Source organism: Micromys minutus, assembly GCF_963924665.1.
Source record: "Micromys minutus genome assembly, chromosome: 31".
Classification (NCBI taxonomy): domain Eukaryota; kingdom Metazoa; phylum Chordata; class Mammalia; order Rodentia; family Muridae; genus Micromys; species Micromys minutus.
In genome coordinates this window covers 15,896,349-15,920,585 of record NC_137966.1, presented here as the reverse complement: position 1 = coordinate 15,920,585, position 24,237 = coordinate 15,896,349, and the positions used below count along the sequence as shown (strand labels likewise).

Below are 24,237 nucleotides of genomic sequence, written 5' to 3'. Positions count from 1 at the left end.
AATTACACCAGACTTTTCAACAGAGACTATGAAAGCTAGAAGATCCTGGACAGATGTCATTCAGACCCTAAAAGAACACAAATGCAAGCCCAGACTACTATACCCAGCAAAACTCTCAATTACCACAGATGGAGAAACCAAGATATTCCATGACAAAAATTAATTTACACAATATCTTTCCACAAATCCAGCTGCATGAAGGATAATAGATAGAACTCTCCAACACAAGGAGAGAAACTATACCCTAGGAAAAGCAAGAAAGTAATATTCTTGGAACAGACCAAGAAGAAGATAGCCACACAAACATAATTTTACCTCTAATAACAAAAATAACAGGAAAAAAACAATCATATGCTCTAAGATCAAGAATCCACAGATGGGATCTCATAGAATTGCAAAGCTTCTGTAAGGCAAAGGATATTGTCAATAGAACAAAAACGGCAACCAACTGATTCGAAGAGACCTTTACCAATCCTACATCCAATAGAGGGCTAATATTCAATATATACCAAGAACTCAAGAGGTTAGATTTCAGAAGATCAAATACCCCTATTAAAAAATGGGGAACAGAGCTAAACAAAGAATTCTCAACTGAAGAATATCGGATGGCCGAGAAACACCTAAAGAAATGTTCAACATCCTTAGTCATCAGGGAAATGCAAATCAAAACAACCCTGAGATTCACACCAGTCAGAATAACTAAGATCAAAAACTTAGGTGACAGCAGATGCTGGTGAGGATGTGAAGAAAAAGGAACACTCCTCCATTGTTGGTGGGACTGCAAGCTGGTACAACCTCTCTGGAAATTAGTCTGGCAGTTCCTCAGAAAATTGGACATAATACTACCTGAGGACCCAGCTATACCACTCCTGGGCATATACCCAAAAGATGCTCCAAAATATAACAAGGACATATGCTCTACTATGTTCATAGAATCCTTATTTATAATAGCCAGAAGCTGGAAAGAACCCAGATGTCCTTCAACAGAGGGATGGATATAGAAATTATAGTACATTTACACAATGTAGTACTATTTAGCTATTAAAAACAATGACTTCATGAAATTCTTAGGCAAATGGATGGAACTAGAAGCTATCATCCTAAGTGAGGTAACCCAATCACAAAGGGACAAACAAGGTATGCATTCACTGATAAGTGGATATTAGCCCAAAAGTTCATAATATCCAAGATACAGTCCACAGATCATATGAAGCTCAAGAAGTTGGAGTGGATGCTTCAGTTCTTCTTAGAAGGGGGAACAAAATATTCACAGGAGGAAATACAGAAATAAAATGTGGAGCTGAGACTGAAGGAAAGGTCATCCAGAGACAGCCCTTCTTAGAAGGAGGAACAAAATATTCACAGGAGGAAATACAGAAATAAAATGTGGAGCAGAGACTGAAGGAAAGGTCATCCAGAGACAGCCCTTCTTAGAAGGGGGAACAAAATATTCGTAGGAGGAAATACAGAGATAAAGTGTGGAGCAGAGACTGAAGGAAAGGTCATCCAGAGACAGCCCTTCTTAGAAGGGGGAACAAAATATTCGTAGGAGGAAATACAGAGACAAAGTGTGGAGCAGAGACTGAAGGAAAGATCATGCAGAGACTGCCCCACATGGGGATCCATCCCATATACAGTCACCAAACCCAGACAGCATTGTAGATGCCAAGAAGTTCATGCTGACAGGAGCTTGATATAGCTGTCTCCTGAGAGGCTTTGCCAGAGCCTGAGAAATACAGTCAGATGCTCTCAGCCAACCATTGGATTGAAAATGGGGTCTCCAATGGAAGTGTTAGAAAATGAATTGAAGGAACTGAAGGGGTTTTCAACCCCATAGGAAGAACAACAATATAAACCAACCAGACCCCTCAGAGCTGTCAGAGACAACTCCACCAAACAAAGAGTACACATGGAGGGAGGGACCCATGGCTCCAACCACATATGTCGCAGAGGATGTCTGTATTGGGCATCATCGAGAAAAGAGGTCCTTAGCCCTATGAAGGCTCAATGCCCCACTGTAGGGGAATACCAGGGCCGGGAGATTGGAGGGAGTGGGTGGGTGGATGGGGGAAACACTCTCATAGAGGCAGGGGGAGAGAGGAAAGGATATGGAGATTCCAGAGGGGAAACCAGGAAAGGGGATTTGAAATGAAAATAAAGAAAATTTCCAAAAAATGGGGTGGGGGTGTGTAACCAAAAAAGAAAGTAGGCTTTGAAAAAAAAATTAAAGTTACAGGGAATAGTTTTGTTTTGTTTTCAAGACAGTTTCCCAGTATAGCCCTAATTGTCCTGGAACTCACTTTCTAGTCCAGGCTGGCCTCAAACACAGAGATCTTCCTGCCTCTGCCTCCTGAGTGCTGGGATTAGAGGCGTTTTCCACCACTCCTGGCTGAGAGAGTAGTTCTTATTTATTAATTATTGTGTATGCTATGCGAGTGCAAGAGCACATGGAGGTCACAGTATAATTTGTGGGGTTGGTTCTTGGTGTGGTTGGAATAGTTATGGCCCCCATAGACTTATGTGATTGAGTGGCCTATAAGGAGTGGCACTCTTAGGAGGTGTGGCCTTGTTGAAGAAGGTGCTTTAAAGTCTCCTATGCTCAAGCTACGCCCAGTGTGGCACACAGTCTCCTTCAGCTGCCTTCAGATCAAGACGTGGAACTCGCTCCTCCAGCACCATGTCTGCCTGCCTGCCACCATGCTTCCCACCATGATGAGAATGAACTCAACCTCTGAAACTGTAAGCCAGCCCCAATTACATGGTTTCTTTTTTTAAGAAGGCCATGGTATCTCTTCACGGTAATAAAACTCTAAGACAGATCTCTTCTTCCACTTCGATATGGATTACAGAGATTAAACTCAGCTGTCAGATTTATTCGGCAAGCACTTTTATGCACGGAGCCATGATGCTGGCCATAACCCTTGGTTACATAACTTGAGACGTGGACCAAGATTTACTGTTGGGTTTTTGGTTCAAAAATGTTTGCTTATTGACTATGGCACATTCGTGGTGGGTTTTCTTTGAGATATGGAATGAGGTGGGTTTTTTTTTTTTAAGTTTTTATTGGTTCTTTGTGAATTTCACATTATGCACCCCAATCCCACCCATCTCTCCTGACCCCTATACCTGACCTCCATCCTTGTAACAGAGGGGGGTGGAAAGCTCAATGTGAAAGCTGTAGTGTGTTACAGTGTGTCCCACAGTATTTTCTTCCACACCTCTTTGTTTGTTGTGATGATTTGTTGGTCTGATACAAGGCCTCTGACTTTTGCTACTCTATCAATACTGGAACCTCACTGGGACTCCTCTCTAATTCCTGAGGCCGGAGAGATGTCTCAGTGGTTCAGAGCACTTGCTGGTCCTGCAAAGGACCCAGGTTTAGGTTCCAGCATCCATATGGTGGCTTACAACCAAATGTAACTCCAGCCCCAGAGGATCTTATACCCTCATATGACCACCACAGGTACCAGGCACATATTTGGTACACATAAGAAAACACTTACACATAAAATAAAATAATTGTTTTTTGTATTTCCTGTATTTATTATAAATTTGAGATTATAACCATTTCTTTTCTTTCCTTTCTTCTTTCTCCCTATCCCCCAGATAGGATTTCTCTCTGTAGCTCTGGCTATCCTGGAACTCATTTTGTAGACCAGGCTGCCCTTGAACTCAGATACCCACCTACCTCTGCCTCCCAACTGCTGACATTATTTTTTAATTATTATTTTATGTGTATGAGTGTTTTGTCTGCATATATTAATGTACACCACCACATGTGTGCCTGGTGCCCTCAAAGGCCAGAAGAAGATATTGACGCCCTGAGCATGGGAGTTACAGATGGTCGCGAGCCACTGCGTGGGGTGGGAATTGAACCCAGGTCCACTGTAAGTACAGCCAGTGTTCTGAACTACTGAGCCATGTCTTTAGCCGCTATCTTCTTCATTTATGCCATCCTTTCCCTCCTGATTTCTTCCCAGTCGTCTTTCCAGACAATAGCTCCCTTTTGTTTGTTTGTTTTTTCAAGACAGGGTTTCTCCCTGTAGCTCTCTGGCTGCCCTGAAATTTACTCTGTAGACCAGGCTGGCTCCTAACTCCCAAGTGCTGGGACGAAAGGTGCTCATTGTCACCCCTCATGCCCCCCCCACCTCTCAAACCCCTGGCTTTAAAGAAATCCCTTTTAAAACATATTGTATCCCATGACCTCTTTTCTTAAATCATTTCTATAGTTGCCTTTTTGAATGTAGAAGAAAACTTAGAACACCTTAGCATGTTTGGCTATGTTCTGAATTACATGAACTTCTCAAACCAGCCTTTGCCTCCCTCTCACCCCAACTCTCTCTATTCCTCTCCTTTAAGCTGACTTTCTGACTTTCAGATATCCAGATATCTAAGTGCTTGTTGACTCTGGGTCCTACTATTCACTTCCTGCCTGCAGAGCCTCTTATGGCTGGAGGCTCTCCCTGCTATTTCAAATGGCTTGCTCCTTCTCATTTGTCTTAGCCAACTGACTTCCCCAAGGAAGAGCTGCCTTTAATTCATAATGTCATAATTATGAATGAGTTAAATTAGAAATGTATTTAAGTTACTGGGAACTGTAAAACAATACTTTCAGAACAGTGCTACTCAAACAGCCTAAGAAGTGTCCTCTGCTTAAGGAAGCAGGTAGGCTAACTTCAGATTGTCACCTTCCTCTCCTTCAAATCCAATCCCCTAGTCTCATCCCCAGTTCTATAACAGGCTACCTGTTGTGGTTTCTCCTCACTCTCTGCCTCATTCCCTGGGGACTAACCAGACCCTAGTAAAACTCCCTGTTTCCTCCTTCCTGTGGACCCTTTCAGTGCCTGTCTTAGTCAGGGTTTCTATTCCTGCACAAACATCATGACCAAGAAGCAAGTTGGGGAGGAAAGGGTTTATTCAGCTTACACTTCTACATTGCTGTTCATCACCACAGGAAGTCAGGACTGGAACTCAAGCAGGTCAGGAAGCAGGAGTTGATGCAGAGGCCATGGAGGGATGTTACTTACTGGCTTGCTTCCCCTGGCTTGCTCAGCTTGCTTTCTTATAGAACATGGAGAGGTCAAGCTGGCACCTATAAAGGGCCTTCACCCCATACACTAGTGTCTTTGGTATAGGAAGGCACTCTCCATGATACTAAAGAAGAAATGTAAACAAGAGTTCAGCCACAAAACCTTTGATCTGGAATGGTGTCCTGACTTCAAGATGTGCTAGTACAATCAATGGTGGCCTCAGGCTTGTGGAAGTGACTAATCAGTATCTGATTTGACTCAATATCCACGTCATGAGATGGAACCTATACCTGACACTGCTCGGGGTCACCAAGAACCTGAGACTAGACAGCCTAGGGACCTGGGGTAAAACTAAACAATACCATTCTCCTAAAAGGATTAGCAATAAAATCATTCCTAATGGTATATATATATATATATGCTATATTCATAGATCAACACATTACTTGGCCATCATTAGAAAAGCTTCTTCCTAAGGCAGAATGGAACAAAGACCCACAGCCAGACACTATTGGAACACTCAGTCCTAAACAGATGTCTCCATCAACCCTTCCCCTGGGGGCCCAGGGAACCTTGAGGAAGGGAAGACATAAAGAATAGAAGAGCCAGAGGGGATAGAGAGCACCAAGGTGACAAGGCCCTCTAAGTCTACAGGATAGACAAAGATGGAGGCACTGTGTACAGAGCCTACTGACATCTGCACTGATGCTGTCCCAGCGCTGAAAGGGGATGTGGACACATGCCCTCATCTTTAACCCGGAAGCTATCTCCAGTTGGAAACCACTTCCAAATGCAAATTTGATTTTCTTCAAGGGGGTCTCACTTGGGGAAACAAACTTCTCTTAAGAGTAGGCCACATGCCCAGCAGTAGATGGCCAGCAGAAAAAAAAAATCAATAGCATCTTTGGAGGGTACTTCTTTCATAATGTTGAATCAGGGATTTTTTTTTTTTTTTTTTTGGTTTTTAAAGTTGTGTTGCGTTTATTTTATTTTATTTTATTTATATATAGTTTTTTTCTCTCTCTCTCTTTTTACCATTAGGTCCTTGCTTATATATTGTGACTTCTGGCTTAGTGTCTATAGGATTCCAGATTGTGCAAATGTTTGGTTCTCAGTATCTATATCAGTTTCTTGTGCATTTTCTAGGGCTCTTTTCCTTCTGTTTGCTTGTTTTGTCCTATTTCAATGTGTTAGCTTTTGTTTTATCATATTATATTTATTATAGAAGCCTGGTTGTTTTCTTTTTTAAAACTTTTTTTAGATTTATTTATTTATTTTATGTATATGAATATGCTGTAGCTGTCTTCAGACACACAAGATCTCATTACAGATGGTTGTGAGCCACCATGTGGGTGCTGGGATTTGAACTCAGGACCTTTGGAAGAGCAGTCAATGCCTGCCTGGCTGTTTTCTATGGAGATTCAGAAAGGGGGTGGATCTAGATGGAAGGGAGATGGGGAGAAACTGGGAGGAGTAGAGGGAGTGGAAACCAGAATTAGGATATATTATGTGGGAATTAAAAAAAATAATTTTAATAACAGAAGAAAAAAGAACTGTCTACATTGACTGGCAACAGAGCTGGGAATAATGCACCCTTTTAAAAATTTGTTTTCTATATTTCATTAAAATATCTTTACAATATTCTATGTTTTCATTAGAATATCTTTACAACAGCATTTATAACAATCACAGTAATTTTGAAAAACCTCTTTTGTGAGCTCTACATTTGGAAAATTTTTACTCATTTGGTTAAACTGCCATCCTCTGCCTCAGCTCCTCCTCTAAGTTCCAGCCCTGCTTGAGTTACTGTCCCAACTTCCCCTATTAAGAACTATGATCTGGAAGTGTAAGCCCAATAAACCCTTTCCTCCACCACTTGCTTTTTGTTAATGGTGTCTCATCACAGCAAGAGAAACCCTAACTCATACATGTAAGAATTAGCTAATCTGGGCTGGAGAGATGGCTCAGTGGTTAAGAGCACTGACTGTTCTTCCAGAGGTCCTGAGTTCAAATCCCAGCAACCACATGGTGGCTCACAAACATCTGTATTGAGATCAGATGCCTTCTTCTGGCATGTCTGGAGACAGCTACAGTGTACTTATATTAAATAAATAAATATTTTTTAAAAAGAATCAGCCAATCTGAGCTACTAAGTAGAAAATAACAGTGTCGTGCGAGTAAGTTAAATATAAATAGCATTTACCATTTTAATTAGCATTTAAACAGGCTTCTGGAAAATAACAAAAACACTGCATGGGTAGCTCTCCTTCAACCACCACCTCACACAGTCTTTAGGGTGTGGTGACCCCAGATTTGAAAGCGCTTTTGCAAGAATTCTCAGGAGAACAACTTCAAGCCACACAATGAAAATACCCTCCCAGGATGGCAGGAGGCCCAGCAAACCTGACAACCTCTGAGTTCAATTCCCGGGACCCCCAGGTAGGAGAGAAATGATGCTGGAAAATGGCCTCCAACTTGCAGTCACTCATGAGCCATAGCATGCACACATACACACATCGATACTCACACTGACAAGAAATAAATGCAGTAAGACATGTTAGGGAGACCGCCCCCCCCAAAAAAAAAGATTGAAATACCCTCCCTATCCCATCTGATAGCTGACCTTCAAAGTCAACAGCAAAGGTTTGCTCCACCGCTTCCGTGACAGCTTTCAAGGTTTCGCTTTGGGAAGGGATATAAGCCAACTGATATTTACTTTTCAGAGGATAGTTATAGAAATATACTGGCAGTAAACTGACATCAGTTGCCGGGTAGCTGATAGATGACTTTTTTCTTGGCATGCTGTTCAAACGAAGATACAATACAATTGCAGAAAACAGTAACGGCATCAACATTTCCAGGAGAGTTATCAGAGTCTTCCGCTTCTAAAACAGAACCGGCAGCCGTGTGTTAACCGCAGACAAAACCCAAGTGTAAATGTCTATCTGGCAAGTGTTTTTCTGCTTCAAATCCTGGGACCGGAGAGACCTTCTTAGTACTTTCTTAGCACGCATGAAGCATGATCCCAGTGTTAAATAAACCAAGAGTTTTGAAGACAGAAAGGTCAGAAATTCAAGGTCATCCTTTGTCTACTTAGGAAATTTGAGCCCATCCATTGATAAATGAGTCCCCACTTTCCTTTCCTCTTGCCTCCCTACACAAAATCCAGAACAGAAGAAAGGACGGAAAGAGAGCAAGCATTTCCATTTAGCTCTTCCAGACCATCAGTGGCTAGAAATCAACAACAAGGGTTGCACATGACAACAGGAGTTCATCGAATTCCTTTGGGAGCAATTTTCACAAAGTTCATTCTTGTTCTTCGACTCATTTGTGACTATGATGTCAATTTGACAGAACCTAAACTCACTTTGGAGACAGGCCTCTGGGTGTGCCTGCGTGGGGATTACCTTCTGTGAACTGAGATGGAAAGACTTGCCTACTGTGAGCAGAGCCATCCCCTAGGCAGGATCTCAGACTGTGTAAGTGGTTAAAGGGGACTGAACTGTATGAATTCCCTGTCCCTTGCTTCCTGACTGTGGGTATGACAGCATTAGCCGATTTAAGCTCCTCCCACAACCACCTTCCCCACACAATACCTCTAACTCTAAACTCAGTACCACAATAAACTCTTTCTCCCTTAAGTTATGTTTGTCAGGACACAGCAACAGGAAGAGAAACTTATTTAACGTAAATATGCAGCTATTCCTGCGGACCTACATCTTCCCCACAGGTAAGCATTTCCTTACCTTTAAGATGAAATTCTTCCAGAGAAGAAGTTTTAACTTCTTGAACACTGCCATTTTTCTTTTCCCAGCTGAACAAGGGGCTCAATACTAGTCAGGAAACAGACTGAGAAAACGTTAAGAAGAATTCTTTCAGCTCGACTCAGTGGTGCGCACCGTTAACCCCAGCACTTGGGAGGCACAGGCAGGTGGATCACTGTGAGTTGGAGGCCAGCCTGGTCTAGAGAGTGAGTTCCAGGACAAGAGCCACATAGTGAGACGCTACCTTAAGAACAAGTCTAAAAAAAAGACATATTATTTTCACTCTTTATTAACTTTCTTCTTGTGGCCTTTGAAACTCTGTCAAATTACTTTTCTTCTTTCCTATTGTTCCTTCTTAGTCTTTTAGGGTTGACCCTTCTTCCTCTCCTCAGCCTGTAAACATTAACGTGCTAATAGGGCTTGATCTCTGGACTCTTTTTCATGCCAACAAAAGTCCCTCCACAGGTGACCTCACTTCACCTTGATAGGATCCACATACGTGTGGAAAAAATGTCTACTTTCATTTCTCTAGTTTGGACTTCAACTCAAGCTCTTTTCCCAAAGATTCAACTGCAGGATATCTGCCCTGACCCCTCACTGTGTTTGATCTCCAAACTGACCTGGCCTATTCATGGCCCTCCAAAAACAAACCATCCCACTCTCTGTTCACCTCAGCTCCAGTCTTCCAGTGCAAGGTTACTGTGGCCTTCTCTTTTGAAGCTTAGGTGCAGATTGTCACAAACCTATTTGTCCTTTGAAATACTTCCAGAATTTGATGCCTTTCACCCCTAGATTCTTACATCCCTTGCCCTGCCTGGCTTTTTGCAACAGCTGTGGGGGTACAAACCCGGGATCTGATCTTGCAACTCATTTTCTATGCAAGGATAAAAAACGACAAAGTTCAAGTCAGATCCACTCTCCCACCACAAACTCTAACGGCTCTTGTCTCTCCCCAAGGAAAGGCCTTGCCAAGAAAGAAAGAAAGAGAGAGAGAAAGAAAGAGGGACGGAGAAAAAGAAAAGGCCTTGCCTTCTGATGGCCTACAAAGTTCTACAGTATACAGTTTCTGTCCATGTTTTCACCCTTCGCCCATCTACTTGACTGTTCCCACCTACGACATCGCAGGCCTGTTCCAAAAGGCCAAAACTACTGTATCAACAATTGGATTTCTTTTGCCAAGTGCACAGTTTCTCTGTGTCTTTACATGAACAACTCTGCCTTTTTTTTTCTGGATATTTATTCATAAGTTACTTTCTCAATGAGATTTTTTAATTGACCATTAAATAAAATTTCAGTCTTTTAAAATGTCCTGTATCTGCTTTATATGTCCGTTTTTCTTCTTAGCATACTTAAGCAAAGAAATATTCTTTATCTCAGGACTGGAGAGATGGCTCAAGAAATGGCTTAGTGGGTAAAATTTGCTGCACAGAATGCTTGCAGGACCTGAGTGCAGTCCTCAATGTCCGTGTAAAAGTCAGGCACGGCAGCACATGCCTGTCATCCCGGTACTAGCTAAGCAGAGGTAGGCAAATAGAATGAAATATATGAGAATTGGGACCAATTTCAGAGATAGATCCTACCTTAAAAAAATAAGATGCTCAGACTGGAGGGTTGGCTTAGCATTAAGAGTCCTCCCTACTTTACAGAGGACCCAAGTTCAGTTCCCAACATCCACATGCAGCAGCTGACAACTGCCTGCAACTACAGCTCTGTAAGATCTGACATGCTTTTCTGGCCTCTGCAGGTACTCAAACATGCATGTGCATATATATACACACATACATACATACACACATACATACACACATAAACCACACACATGCACACACACGCACACACACATACATGCACAAATCACACACATGCACAAATACACACAAACCACACACATGCACACACACATACACACACAAACCACACACATGCACAAATACACACAAACCACACACATGCACACACACATACACACACAAACCACACACATGCACAAATACACACAAGCCACACACATGCACAAATACACACAAAACACACACAAATACACACAAAACACACACACACATACACACACAAACCACACACACACACATACACAAACGTGCATATATATACCCAAACCACACACAAATACACACACACCACAGAGGGAGAGAGAGGGTGAGAAAAAATCATCCAGATACATAAATAAACAATAAAGTAAATATTAAAAATGAGATACAATACTTAGGAAGTATCACCATAACCAACTATATTTACATTAAAAACAAACAAAAACAGTTGGGTGGTGGTGGCGCAGGCTTTTAATCTCAGCACTCAGAGGGCAGAGGTACATAGGTCTCTGGGTTCAAGGCCAGCCTGGTCTACAAAGTAAGTTCCAGGACAGCCAAGGTTACACAGAGAACCCTGTCTCAAAAAAGCAAAACAAAACAAAAAAACAAAAATTTCTTCAAATCATCATATTGGTTTTGTCTTACCATAATGAAATATGTGAAAATAAGTATTTTTGAAAACAAGAGGTTTACAACTTGGTAGGCTGAAAGCCCACATAGCACCAAGCTCTGGCTGTGCCAAGCCGTCAGGGGTCCCTGTGGTTTCATCAGCACAGGCAGGTTGTACTGCAACGGTAAGAAAACACATGGAACTTGTATCCTAAATTTGGCTGTGCACTGAGGTCCCACAAGAACTGTGCAGAGAGAATCTCTGTGTGAAAGCACTCCCCTGTCTGTAAAATGCTGATCATCCAATGAGCTGAGGCAGAATTGGAATTAGAATTAGCCAATGATCTGGGAGATCTAAAGAGAGAGAGTCGGGCAAGGGAAGACTTGAACAGATGTACAGGAAGACTTTGCATGAAGCTGAAGACCAGGACCAGCCACTTAGCAAGACTTAGAATAGAATAAGTGGATAATTAAGTTATGAACTACTCTGGGAACAGGCCCAGGCTTATTGGCCTAGGCATTTATTCATATATAAGAAGTCTCAGAGTCATTGTTTCAGGGAACAAAGAGTCTGGGTAGAAAAACACAAGTTTATTAATGGATTTACTACAGAATGTGTTCTCTTTCCCAAGACCCTCCCAATGACCAGAGGATTTATCACAAGGCTGAATCTTTTAAAGGTACCATCAACTCAAGTTCACCACACTTTGGGAGACAAATTACACCATTCAAGCAATAGCATGTGTTAGGATGTCACACGCCACAACAAAAGAAGATTTATCCTAGGATCTAGAAGGTGGTATAACATAAGAAAACCAACACAATATCTCACATTAATAGAACAATAACAACAAAAGTCTCACATGATTATCTCAAAGGCTGTAGAAAAGGTAACTGACAAATTCAACACTCTCCTTAGTACTCATGAGGGTCAGAGGTCAAGGTCATCCTTCAGTAGAATGAGTTCAAGACTAGCCTGGGCTACATGAGACCAAAGGGGGATGGGTGCAGGAATTGTACACACACTCTTAATTCCAGAAACTGGGAGTCAGAGGCAGGTGGATCTCTGTGAGTTTGAAGCCAGCCTGGTCAACATAGAGAATTCCAGGCCAACCAGCCAGAGCTATATAGTGAGACCTTGTCTCAAAAGAGAAAAGGGAGTGAAGAATGAGGCCGGCCTTTAGTGACCCATACAGGTAATCTCAGCATGAGGATTGAAAGTCTGAGGCTAGACTGAACTGCATTGTGGTTTTCAGTCTAGCCTAAGCTACGTAGTAAGACTGTCTCAGAATACATACATATACCAAGTGAAAAAGAAATGAATACATTTCTACCTTCAAACCACATGATTTTATATATAGGAAATAAAACACACATGCACACACACACACAGCACACACACCACACACAAATACTCAAGACCATGAGTTTGAAGTCAGCCTGAGCTATGTAGGGGGACCTCATGTAACCCCCGCCTCCTGCCCCCTCCCCCTAAGAAGAAAAGAATCTACTTTAAAGCAAGATAACACATGGTGAAGAATTTCCCGAGCACAAGAGAGAGATGCAAATGTCATGTGTCAGATTTACATCTATAGACAAATGGCACAGAAAGATGGCAGTTATTTAAAAAAAACTGGCCTCTTGTTTTAAATTTTGAACAAGAATATATTTATATAATAGTTGTTAACTTTTAAATATGGGAATATACTGGGTCATCTGTATGAATCATCTCTAAAATTTCTAAAATAAATAAACAAATAAATAAAAATAACAGGGTTAGGTATTTGTCATGGGCTGTTAGGATATTCCATAGACTGTACAGCTCATGGGGTTTATGTCAACCGAACATCAAGAACAGTGTTTTAATATAAAGAAAACGAACATAGCCACTATCTTGCAAGCATAATACACAATCCACTTTAACAATATGATGGAATTTTCTGCCTCCCTTAACCTGCTGAGTCACGTCCCGAAAATAGGTGAGGAAAGTCAATAAAAATAAATAAATAAATAAAACCTATGCGAATTCCGTTTGAAGTAAGATATTTTGTGATTCGCACAAGCGCACCTATGACAAGGTTGCTACAGTTTCTGATCTGCTCGGGTATTTAATTCACTGACATAGTCAATGGATGCATACACACATTCCACGAGGTTGCGTTTAGATCAGTTTCAAACGACACCGCCTCCACTTCTAACAATACGTTTGTGGAGGACTCTGAAGTCGGTTAGGTGGGTGTAATTTAACACAAGACACCTCCTTTGTGAGATTCTGTGTTCCCTGTCTCGTCTTTACCTCAGGGAATTCTAGGTCACCCGGTTCCTAGATTTAGTTCTGCAGAAGCAGGATTAGGTTTGGAAAGGACTGAAGAATCGCAAGCTCAGGTCAGTTTAAGTTGAAAATGGCAGGTGCTGTTCTGAAAGAAAAGCGATTACGTTTAACATAAGATCCAGTCAGCCAGATTCACACACTTCCAGGCATCAAGTAGAGAATGGAAAAGACACTTTGGTTTGGAAGGATGATGGGGAGAAAGTCTTTTGGGACCGAGTCTTTTGGAGATGTTTATAGCACACTAATAATCCAAATCCCCACCTTGTTTTAACTGCCCCCCACCCCACCAACACACACCACATCCCTGTATGTTTGTTGTAGACAAGCCTGCGCTGCCATTTAAGTACCATGATGACAATCGCTTAAACATGCATTTTTCTCATTTCACCTTGGGGGGGTGAAAAAAAAGCGGTGGTGGGGGAGGGAACGGCCAGCTTTGAATTTGCTGTTACTACTATTTCAATTTTAGGAATAAGAAATTAAGCTTCTGGAAAGTAAAATGACTCGAATACACTAGTGAAGGACCCAAGACCTGAAGCCAGGTCTCTGTGACTCCTTTCTTCGGCAAACTTGACTAGGGCTGTGTCTGGACGAGGTGTTCTAGGACCCCTGGGAACTGACCATGTGCCAGGCAAGGGCTCTTTCCTCAGGCTAACCATCTTCTGGGTTAGCCATACTGGACCCTAGAGAGCGAGCGAGAGGTCATGACCACACGTAACTGGCATCGATTCGGAAGTCACGATCCGGGGTTACCTTAAGGCTCAGCCGGTCTGGTCCGCAGCCTGGAAGCCCGGGAGGGATGCGCCTCAGGGACCCTCTGGATCGCCCGCGACGACTGTTGGCCCCGCGACACGGTCACGCCCACGCTCAACCCGGTGACCCGCTTCTCCCGGGCCGGCCGCGCGGCTGCACAGGCTTCAGGAACCTGTGATTCCACTGCCATTCCCCCCTGCCCGAGTCGAGGGTTGTCCGAGGGCACGCGGATGCTCGCACCCCACTGTCTGAAGGAACCACAACCCCCTCCCGTCTTCCTCCTGAGAGTGCCTCCACGCCTGTCTACTGCCTCGGGAGATCCCAACGCCCCAGTCTCCCGTCTGAGGGGACTCCATCGCCCCCAGTCTCCTGGAGGAAGGGACCCCGACGCCCTGCTTCTGCCTAAGGGGACCCAGATCCCTGATAACCTATTCGCACTCTCGCCCCGACTGTATTCTCCTAGTGGTGCTGCTGGGTGGATCGTGACTCTCACTTAACTGTCGCCCCTGGAAGGTTACACTTAACCTCACTAGGGCTTGGGTTCCTCCGGCTGAGGCGAGAGCAGAAAGTGTGGCACCTTCTCTTGGTGACAGGAGATGGGAAGAGGGCCCTGAACAAAAACAGGAACTTGAAATAATAAATCTCACTGCGAAAGTGATTTTTTTTTTTTAAATTGCTTTATTTATTAAGTACACTGGAGTTGTCTTCAGACACACCAGAAGAGGGCATCAGATTCCATTACAGATGGATGTGAGCCACCGTGTGGTTGCTGGGAATTGAACTCAGGAAGTGCAGTCAGTGCTCATAACCGCGTGCTGCAGGACCAGCCGCGGACGAGCGGAGGAAACCCGCAGGGGTAACCCATCACGCACGCTCAAAGCAGCCCCACGCCACGCCACCCCGCCCCGCACGCGCGCGCCCACCGGAGGTACGACCTGCGTGGAGTACTGCGGAGGGGGGTGCACGCGCGACGGTGGAGCGCCCCCTGTCGGAGCTGGGCAGCACGTGCCAGGCACTGCGCAGGCGCCGAATCCAGAGCCTAGGCGAGGCCGAGCCGGCCGGGAGCAAACCCGGGGCACCTGCAGGGGCGGCTCAGTGCGCACGCGCGATCCGACGCGCCCCCTCCAGGAGCCGGAGCTTCCTGGTGCGTTCTTCCACCCGCGCCTGTCGCAGGCGCCTCCTCTCTGCCCGGCGGCCTCAGCTGTCAGTTTTGGCCGCAGCCTCTCCTGCGAGGCTGGAGTGGAACCGGGAATCTAAGGGAGGGGACCTGGCGAGAGAGCTGCGCCGACCGCCGCCAGCCTGGCGCTGAGGGTCGGTGAGTGTCACTAGGACTTGTCACTCGCGCGCTAGCTCAGGGCTCTGAGATTTCCCGTCCTTGCCCGAGTCTCCACTCTGCCAGTGGGCAGCGCCCCAACCAGGGGCCTCCGAGCCCCTGCCTACCGGCTCTCGGACTGTCCCTTCGTGTTGCTGCAGGTGTTGCTGTTGCGGCGTCCTCGGTGCTGGGTGTGTCCCCGCCACGACGGGGTCGCTGGGCGCGCAGGAACCCGAACTGAGGGCTGGGTCGTTACGGGGGGGTCTATTGTGCGGGCCCGGCAGGTGGATAGACAGCCGCCGCCCTCGGGCGCTTTGCGGGCTGCGACACAGCAGGCCAGCGGAGTGCTCCTGGCTCAACCGGCCAGTGCTGGTCCTGGATGGAATTCCTCCCGATCCTTCAAGCTTTGCCACCTTCATTTTCACGAACTTTAACATGGGGTTCAAGGGGTGATTTGACAAGGGGTTGAAGTTGGCGAAGCCCTCAGTGTGCAGGACAGGACTGGGAAGGGAGAACCACTGGTATAGACTATGGTTCTGCAGCTACTGTGCCCAGGGTTAGGCATCTCGGTGTTGGGTGTTGGCAATTGGTACTCTCTGTGCATGCACACTGAGCCTGGGGGTTAGGACCCGAGCCTGGGTCTAGGACAGGAGGTGTTCTGGTGCTGCATGATTGAGCTTCCCATGCGTGTGGCCCATTTGGGCCTTGTCTTAAAGGGTATTTCTGTCTGTCCCTTTGCCTCTAGGCCTGAACAGTTCTTGTATCATAAATGGGGACTTGGTGTTTGCACATGCGGTTAGCCCTCAGGAATTGCTTGCAGAATGAGTGTCTGAAGCTTTGTAGTAACAATGTGGAGAACCAGGCAAGGCTTAGGGAAAAGAATTCCACCCTTGTCTCCTAAGAAACCTTATTTCTTTCACAAAGTTTCGCTGTTGCCCTTAGTAAGCTTGAAAAGATTGAAACCATTTTAGAAAGCTTACCTCATGGGAAGTGAGAGAGGGGGTGGGGAGAGGAAAAGTTGATTTAAAAAAAAAAAAAAAAGTGTCATGGGAATCCCCCTCACCCACATCGGTTTGAACTGAGCCCTTGCAAACATAACATCTTCCTCTAAGGTGAAGTTCCACCATTCTGATAGAACAGCTTTGTGGAGCGGCAAGGTAGCTGGAGTTCTTTTAACAAGCCACTAACTGGTTATATTGACCAGGCTGCCATGGAAACTAATGAAATAGAAACTATTTTGACTTAGTGTTAACTGGGAAGGCCTTAGTTTGGCCTTGGTAGAGTTTATCGTTTCTCCTTCAGCCCCACTCCTGGCGATTGGCAGGAGGTTCCTTCGCTACACTGAATCTGTCTAGAGCTACATTCTAGAACTCTTAGGTCTGTCACTCTGCTCATGGGCAAGGCTCCAGGCATGATCTGAGTCACTAGATGGTCCCTGCTCTTAGAGATCTTAGAACCAGGCACTAACTTACTCACAAGAAAGTGGCTTGGAACAGAAACAGGCCTGGCAAAATGGGTCATCGAGTAAAGGTGCCTAGCCAAACCTGAGAGGTTGAGTTAGATCCCAGTGACTTTCGGGATAGGAGAGAGCCAACTCCTGTACATGGTCCTTGACCTCCTTCTAGACACCATGGCATAAGCATGCCCCCTCCATAGCACAGATAAGTAAATGGTGTGTTTGGTTTTTTTATTAAAGCATGAGCTAAGAGGGACAGGACACATCCAGACTTGATGCCACAGGCGTGTAAAGGAGCGGGAGCTCTGAACTGAGACTGCACATTAGAATCTCCCTGTGAATTGTTCCTGTGCCCAGACCAGAGCCCACAGTCTTCATGGTTAGGCTTCAGACATCGGTTTCGATCTGAAAACACCCCTAGAAGGTTCTGCTTTGCAGTTAAGATGAAGAACTAAGATGAGGCTTATCAGAGACAGCCTCACAGAGGGCCTAGCATTGAAGTAGGCAAGGTAATGATAGGGTCTCATCAGGGAGTGCAGTGTGTTAGGTGATACTCTCGGCTGACTGAAGGCCCACACTCTGTGTGGGGAGAAAGGCCCGTGGGCCCATCCCTGCGTCGGTGTCATTCCCCTGGAACAGCACAAGGCCTGGAGTTAACAGGTCAGTGGTCACCTTTGCAGAAACCATAATGAGCTTCTTGTTGCTTGTTTCTGAACACCCATGGTTACCTCTCTGGGGACTCCTGTTGCTTCATTACCTCATTTCCCATGCCTAGGAAGACAGAAAAGCTGGCTATCCAGGGAATGGGACCGAGGCTGTGGCCTGGGAATTAGGCAGGAAAGCAAGCAACAGCATCCATTTTGTGGAATTCTTTTCATAGAGCCTGCTTTGGCCTAAAATATACCTTGCTGATCCTTACCAAGAGCTTCTAATTCTAAGGAGACCCCACTGCTTCAGCCCTGGATAAAGCAGACAGTGATGAGTGTATGTTCCAGAAACTGCAGTTCTCTACCGGGGCCTGCAGAACGAATCACCCAGTTTCAGACCTGACTTCCTCAGGCTCTAGAGCAGAAGTTCTGGTTTGCAGGCCATGGTCACCTGATCCATATAAGTACCACTGTGTAAACAAGTCATCCTCATGCCTTTTCTTGTGTACTGTTATATAGTAAAGTTTGAGAGTGCCCTTCGTGTGTGCGTGTGTGTGTGTGTGTGTGTGTGTGTGTGTGTGTGTGTGTGTGTGTAGTCTGATAATGAAGCCTGACAAATGAATCTAGAAATAGATGAATATGGACCTTTTAAAGAGACATGAGGTGAGGCCGGGTGGTGGTGACACACACCTTTAATCCCAGCACTCAGGAGGCAGAGGCAGGTGGATCTCTGAATTTGAGGCCAGCCTGCTCTGCAGATTGGGTTCCAGGACAGCTAGGGCTACACAGAGAAGCCCTGTCTAAAAAACCAAACAAACAAACAAAAGAGATAAGAGGTAAAGTTAACATTATTAAAATCTTCCAACATTATTAATAGAACAGAGAATTACAGTATAAACATGCCTTGTAAACTGGAGGTCAGGCTCACACCACTGAGACAGAGAGAGAGCCTAAGTCCTAGCATTTGAAACCTGGTTCAAAGTGTGTGTTTCAGATACCAGCTACCGTCAAACATACAGACAAACAGGACACACCTGCGTGGGCACATATCTGAGCTTCTGGGTCTGAGCTCATTTACCTGCCATGCAAATACTCTGGATGAATTCGGGCTGGTGTGTGTCTGGCAGGTAGAAAGGAAAGGTGCAAATTCCGGTCTCGAATGTTTTTTGACATAGATCTGCTTATGTGACACCCGTATAGCATTTGGGGCAGTATAATGTAATTATTAACTATCTTGCGCTTATCAGCTTTTTAAGATGGATTAACTTTACACCCAACTGGTTTCCCCTCTCTCTTCTCCCAGTCCTCCTCCCGCTCCCCCAACTGCTCTTCCCCGTCCACTCCCCCTCCCTTTCTCTTCAAAACAGGGGAAGCCATGCTTGGATATCAGTCATGGCATATCAAGTTGCCGTAAGACTAGATGTGTCTTCTCCTACTGAGGCTAGACAAGGCAGCCCAGTGAGGGGAAAGGGATCCAAAGACAGGCAACAGAGTCAGAGTCAGCCCCTGCTCCTGCTGTTAAGAAAGGCCAAGCAACACAACTGTGACAAGTGGCCTAGGTCAGTTCCATGCAGGCTCCCTGGTTGGTTCAGTCTCAGTGAGCCCCTGTGGACCAGGTTGGTTGATTCTGTGGTGGTGCTTATCAGTTTCCTGTTGCCATTATGAATACTTGAGGCAGTTTTTACTTAAAAGGCTTATTTACGCTCATAGTTTTAAAGGTCTCAGCCTATGATCAATTGGGCCATAGCTTTGAAGCCTCTAGTGAGGTAACATGGTGAGGAACATGGAGCAGATGAAAGCTACAGGCATCGTGGGTAAAGGATGTGTCACAAACGTCCCTTCATTTCTCCATGACCCTCCTGTGACCCTTCAGTAATAAAGCAACTTGAGCACCATGGTCAGCCAGCCCTCTGCCTTTCTAACTTGCTGTCCTGTATACATACAGCTAATTCCTGTCTACTCCAGGATTTTATTTAGAAGCATTCGGACATGTGCTCTTGTTGGAGTGGGTGTGACTTTGTTGGAGGAAGTGTGTCACTGGGGGTGAGCTTCGAGGATTAAGAAGTTCAACTCTTGGCTCATTCTCCAGCACCATGTGTTTCTGTGTGTCGCCATGCTTCCCACCATAATGATAATAGACTGAACCTGTAAGCCAGCCCCAGTTTCCTTTGTAAGAGTTAGCGTAGCCACGGTGTCTCTCCAAAGCAATGGAAACCCTGACTAAACTTCTTGACTCAATATCTAGCAGTTATAAGAGAGACAAGCATTTATGGACTATAAACTCCTTGGATTGAGAGCATTCTTGTGTCCGTTGGCAAATCCTTACTCAGCGTGTTATACCCATCACAGGGAGCATTTGGCAAATGTTCATTGAATGAATAAATGCTTGGTTTTGTGTATCCTAAAAGGCCACAGATTCTGTCAGCAAATATTAATTAAGTATATTCAGTGCATGCACACAGACCTTTGGTCCTGGCTGGCTGCTGGGAACTCTCCAAACTGATAATCAAATCCTTTCCTAAGAGCATCTTAAGTAGGGCAAAGCAGTTTCTCATGCTGAAGGAAGGGCACTGAGAATGGGCAGTCCCACCCACTAGGACACCCCTGTGTCACACACCTATGTGAAGCACCATGACCATTAGTCTCTACGCAATGTCAACAGGCCTACTCATGGCTTTATTAAGGTTCCTTTCTTCTCAGTGCCTGTGACTTTATGGAAGGAAATGCACCAGTGCTGGGCACAAACACATGGCCTGGCACCGTCTCCCTGTCCAATTTTACTCTCTGGTTTTGAAGGCCCCTCGGTACCCTCAGCACTGAGCTCCATGCTTGCAAACATTTATATGGCACTAAGAAATCAGATGACAGGGGTCAGGGAAGCTGCCATGGTGGGTAAGTGGTAGAGTTCTTGCCTGGTGTACATGGGGCCCTGGATTCAATCTGGGCACTGGTTGGGGTTCTTCCAGCTCACTGATAAGCAGATAGATGTTGGCTATCATAGATACCATGCTCATGGGCTGGCACAACCAAGCTAAGAGCAATTGTGAGAAAGGCCATCTTGACAGGACTCCTACAACCTGCCAACAGTTTTCAGAAACCTGCCCTTGCCCTATACCCATTTGATTGCCCACTCCAAACACAAACACTGAAATACTCATTGCCTTGTGTAATGTTTAATATCTTAACCGGGAGCAAACAGACCTTTGGGAGTAGGGGGTGGGGCTGCCTTCTCTTTCTGATTATTTCCTTAGGAGCAAGCTGAACCCTCTTCAGTAGTACATTCTCAGAGGATTCTTGCAGGGGGTGGAGGGTTAAAGTGACCCAGTAAGTCTTGGTGCTTGCCTTAGAGTAACTGGCTCTTGTTCCCTTCCCGGGGTCAGCCTCAGATCTCAGCCTCTGCCACTTCTGAGGACTCTCTGTGCCACTCAAGTGTTGAGTGTGTTAAGAAGCTTTAACTTCCTTCCCTTGCTTACACTGGCTTTCGTAACCAGGAAGTGTTCTGGATTTTGTAATTCTAGGATCTCCTCCTTTAAATGCCTTTGCTCAAACAGAACATACACAAGTGCAAATACGCGTTCAGTGAGATTTCTGAGGAGGCTTAACAGCAAGGCAGTGAGCAGAGTGTTGGGAGGGAATGGGAGCAAATTAAAGCAGTGAAGAGGTGATAGGGTCACATTCCAGGAGGGATACATAAAAGTGTCCCAGGGATATTCACTGTGTCTAAAATATGAAATATACTTTACAAATATATAATGTCATATATAAAAGATAGAAGCTAAGACAGGCTGAGGTTCAAGCGTTGACACAGCTTACTTGCAGTTTGGTCTTAGCCAGCACTTCCTTTTGGTCTCTCCATCTGTCAAGGGTGGTAACACTAGGAGCCAGAGCCACATTAGGAGACCATGAGCGTATCAGTGCCAGGCACCACTGTAGGTCTGCACCTCTCTATTACCAGAGCTGTTCTGTTTTAGTGGTATCCTTTCTTGAGTGTTGCTGGGGGCCTTGTACCAGGCTCTTGTGAATGTTAGGTAAGTGCCCTACTGCTGATCTACACTCCCTAAGCCCTAAGAAACTCATGTGGCTCTCTTAGCTTCTAACGTAGTAAAAAGTGTTCCATGGTTATTTTTCAAATTATGCTGAAGCACCCTTCATCTACCAATGGTGCCGGAGCGTCATGCCTGTGAGCCCCAGGTCCCTCCAGATGTCCCTCGAGGTCTCAGAGTTCCTGCTCCCTAAGGCTGCTGTTTCTGTCCGGAGGCTCACTGGCTCCACCCCAGGGTCATCTGTGTAGACCTGCTGCTGCCGGACCTCTTCACCAGTAGCCTTGCAAGAACACCTTCAGCCAACCTTTCCTGGAACTAAGGTCAGTTTCTGGGCCTGCCTCTGCAAAAGCCTAGCGGGTGGTGAACCGTGTGTCCTTGGCTGCCCTGGGCCTAAAAGGAATGGTAGTAAGCGGGAGAGTGTTTATATTCTGGGATGAGAGCCAAGAAGGGGAGCTGTCGACTTCAACCAGAAGATTTTTATTTCCTTTTTGAGACAAGGTCTCATGTAGCTCAGGTTGGCCTCGAACTGTGTGGTAAAAGAGGAAGACTTTGAGTTCTCCATCATCCTGCCTGCTAGGTGCTAAGATTATAGGCTTCTGCCACCATGCCCTGTTTCTACAGTACATTCATCCCGTTGAGCCCAGAGTGTCCTGCTTCCCAAACACTCTTACCGAGCTACATCCTGAGCCCCAGAGCCTTTTGAACATCCCCAGAACCTTTTTACATCCCTTTCCAGTGGAGGGAGAAAGTTCATCTCAATCAGATGAGCCACGGGTCTGGATTGTCTTTAACCGGAGCCTCCTGATCCCCTTTTGAGCTGAACTGTTTGTGTAAACCTTTCATGAGATTGCTTGGTGGGCAAAGGCACTGGAGTTAAACCTGAGGACCTGAGTTTGACCTCTGGAAGCCACATAGAAAGAACTGACCCCCTAAGTTGTCTTCTGGCCTACACCTACAAACGTATACACATAGAATAAATAAAAAGGTCATAATCTTAAAAAAAATTAAAATAACCACAAGTCTTACCAAGTCATTAAATCATTGCTTTCTATAATTGCCTTTATTGATAGGTTTATTGCTATTTTTTGGGTTTTGGTGGTTGGTGGTTTTTATTGTTTTATTTTTTTATTTTTTAAACCCAGACAAGGTCTCACTATGTAGCCCTGGATGGCCTGAAATTCATAGTGATCCACCTGCCTCTGTCTCCACCTCTCAAATGCTGAAATTAAAGGTGTGTATCACTGCTTCTGGCCTAGTGGAGGTTTTGCTTTTGTTGGGTTTATTGGGTTGTTTTGCGTTTTTTTTTTTGTTTGTTTGTTTGTTTGTTTGTTTGTTTTTTTTGATATTTTTGAGATGGGGTTTCTCTGTGTAGCCTGGTAATTAACTTTTGTGCATTAATGTGTGAATGATGAATTATCTGAGTACCCTGTTTTGCCTTCATCTGAGAGTTAGTGTTTGGTTAGTAATTAGCCATGAAAATATTGCTGATTAACTGAACTTAAACTGTCGCTGTGAGTCGGGCAGGCATTTCCCCACTTGGAGAAGCTGAGCTGGGAAGTACTTTCTCCGCTAGCAGCTCTCAGGACCCTGAGCGCTTCCTTTGCTGTCCGGCTCACCCAGTCTTCACACTTTGAAGTGAAGTGTGAACCCTTCTGGCTGGCCCTTGCCAGGTTCACCTGAGTTTATTCAGACCACCTACTTCTCCAGTGGGTTAGCAGCTCAATGAGTCTGCTTCTTATACTTGAAATGCAGTAAAACTTGTCTAAATATGAAAACGCAAATTCTGTGTTTGGTATCAATTATGTTTGATAAACTCTTAGATTTCCCCTACAGTTTTGGGTGCCAGAATTAAATGTTTGCATTTATCTGTACTATATAGAAAAGATACTTTTAGGTTGCATTTTCTTATGCCAGATGTACCTATAATTCTGTCAGGAGGCCAAGGATCACTGAGGGCAAGAGCAGCCTGGGCTACCTCGTGAGTTTCAGGCCAGCCTGGGCTACATGCCAAGACCCCATCTCAATAAGGGTCGTGTGAGAAAGAGAGGGTCTGGTCATGTGTAGTGAAGATTTGGGCTCCAAAATTTGTAAATTGGGAGGAGAAATTGGCTCATGGAGGACTCATAGGCTCACTTGCACAACTGCCTGACCCGCTGGGCTCCTGGGTCAGCAAGGCCACTGAAAGTCTCAACCCTAGGCCTCTGCTTCTCTATCCCTCCACATAGCGCCTCAAGTCTTGAAAACCACCTGTAGCCAAGACACTAACGTTTCTTGGTTCTAGTTGGTTAATTTAATGCATGTGTGCACATCATGGTACAGGTGTGGAAGTCAGAGGATAACTTCTAGTTCTCTTACCTTTACCTGTGTCCCAGGAATTCAAACTGGTTGTCAAACTTGGCCACAAGCACTTTTACCTGCTGAGCCTCTTACCTAGCCTTGAGTTTCTTTTACTGGTTCTATAG

General features: G+C 45.1%; 2 protein-coding genes across 4 annotated transcripts in view; one reads left to right on the top strand and one right to left on the bottom strand.

Moving 5' to 3' along the window:
• LOC308440278 (ATP-binding cassette sub-family A member 17) overlaps positions 1-8,830 on the bottom strand; it is a gene marked incomplete at both ends in the record, with an annotated part of 81,345 nt that extends 72,515 nt beyond the window's left edge. The window contains 2 exons of the mRNA XM_080942296.1: positions 7,654-7,915; positions 8,777-8,830. Of these exons, the coding sequence (XP_080798422.1) occupies positions 7,654-7,915; positions 8,777-8,830 (316 nt within the window). The remainder of the gene's footprint in view (positions 1-7,653; positions 7,916-8,776) is intronic.
• Positions 8,831-15,489: 6,659 nt separating this feature from the next.
• The window catches only part of ABCA3 (ATP binding cassette subfamily A member 3), a 54,591-nt gene continuing 45,843 nt past the window's right edge, over positions 15,490-24,237 (top strand). For 2 of the 3 annotated variants that reach the window (XM_080942501.1, XM_080942502.1), the window contains exons 1-2: positions 15,490-15,632; positions 21,875-22,095. The gene's annotated coding sequence lies outside the window, so the exon portion shown is untranslated. Of the gene's footprint in view, positions 15,633-21,874; positions 22,096-22,962; positions 23,007-24,237 lie in introns of those variants that run through there. The other variant, XM_080942503.1, reaches the window with a different exon arrangement.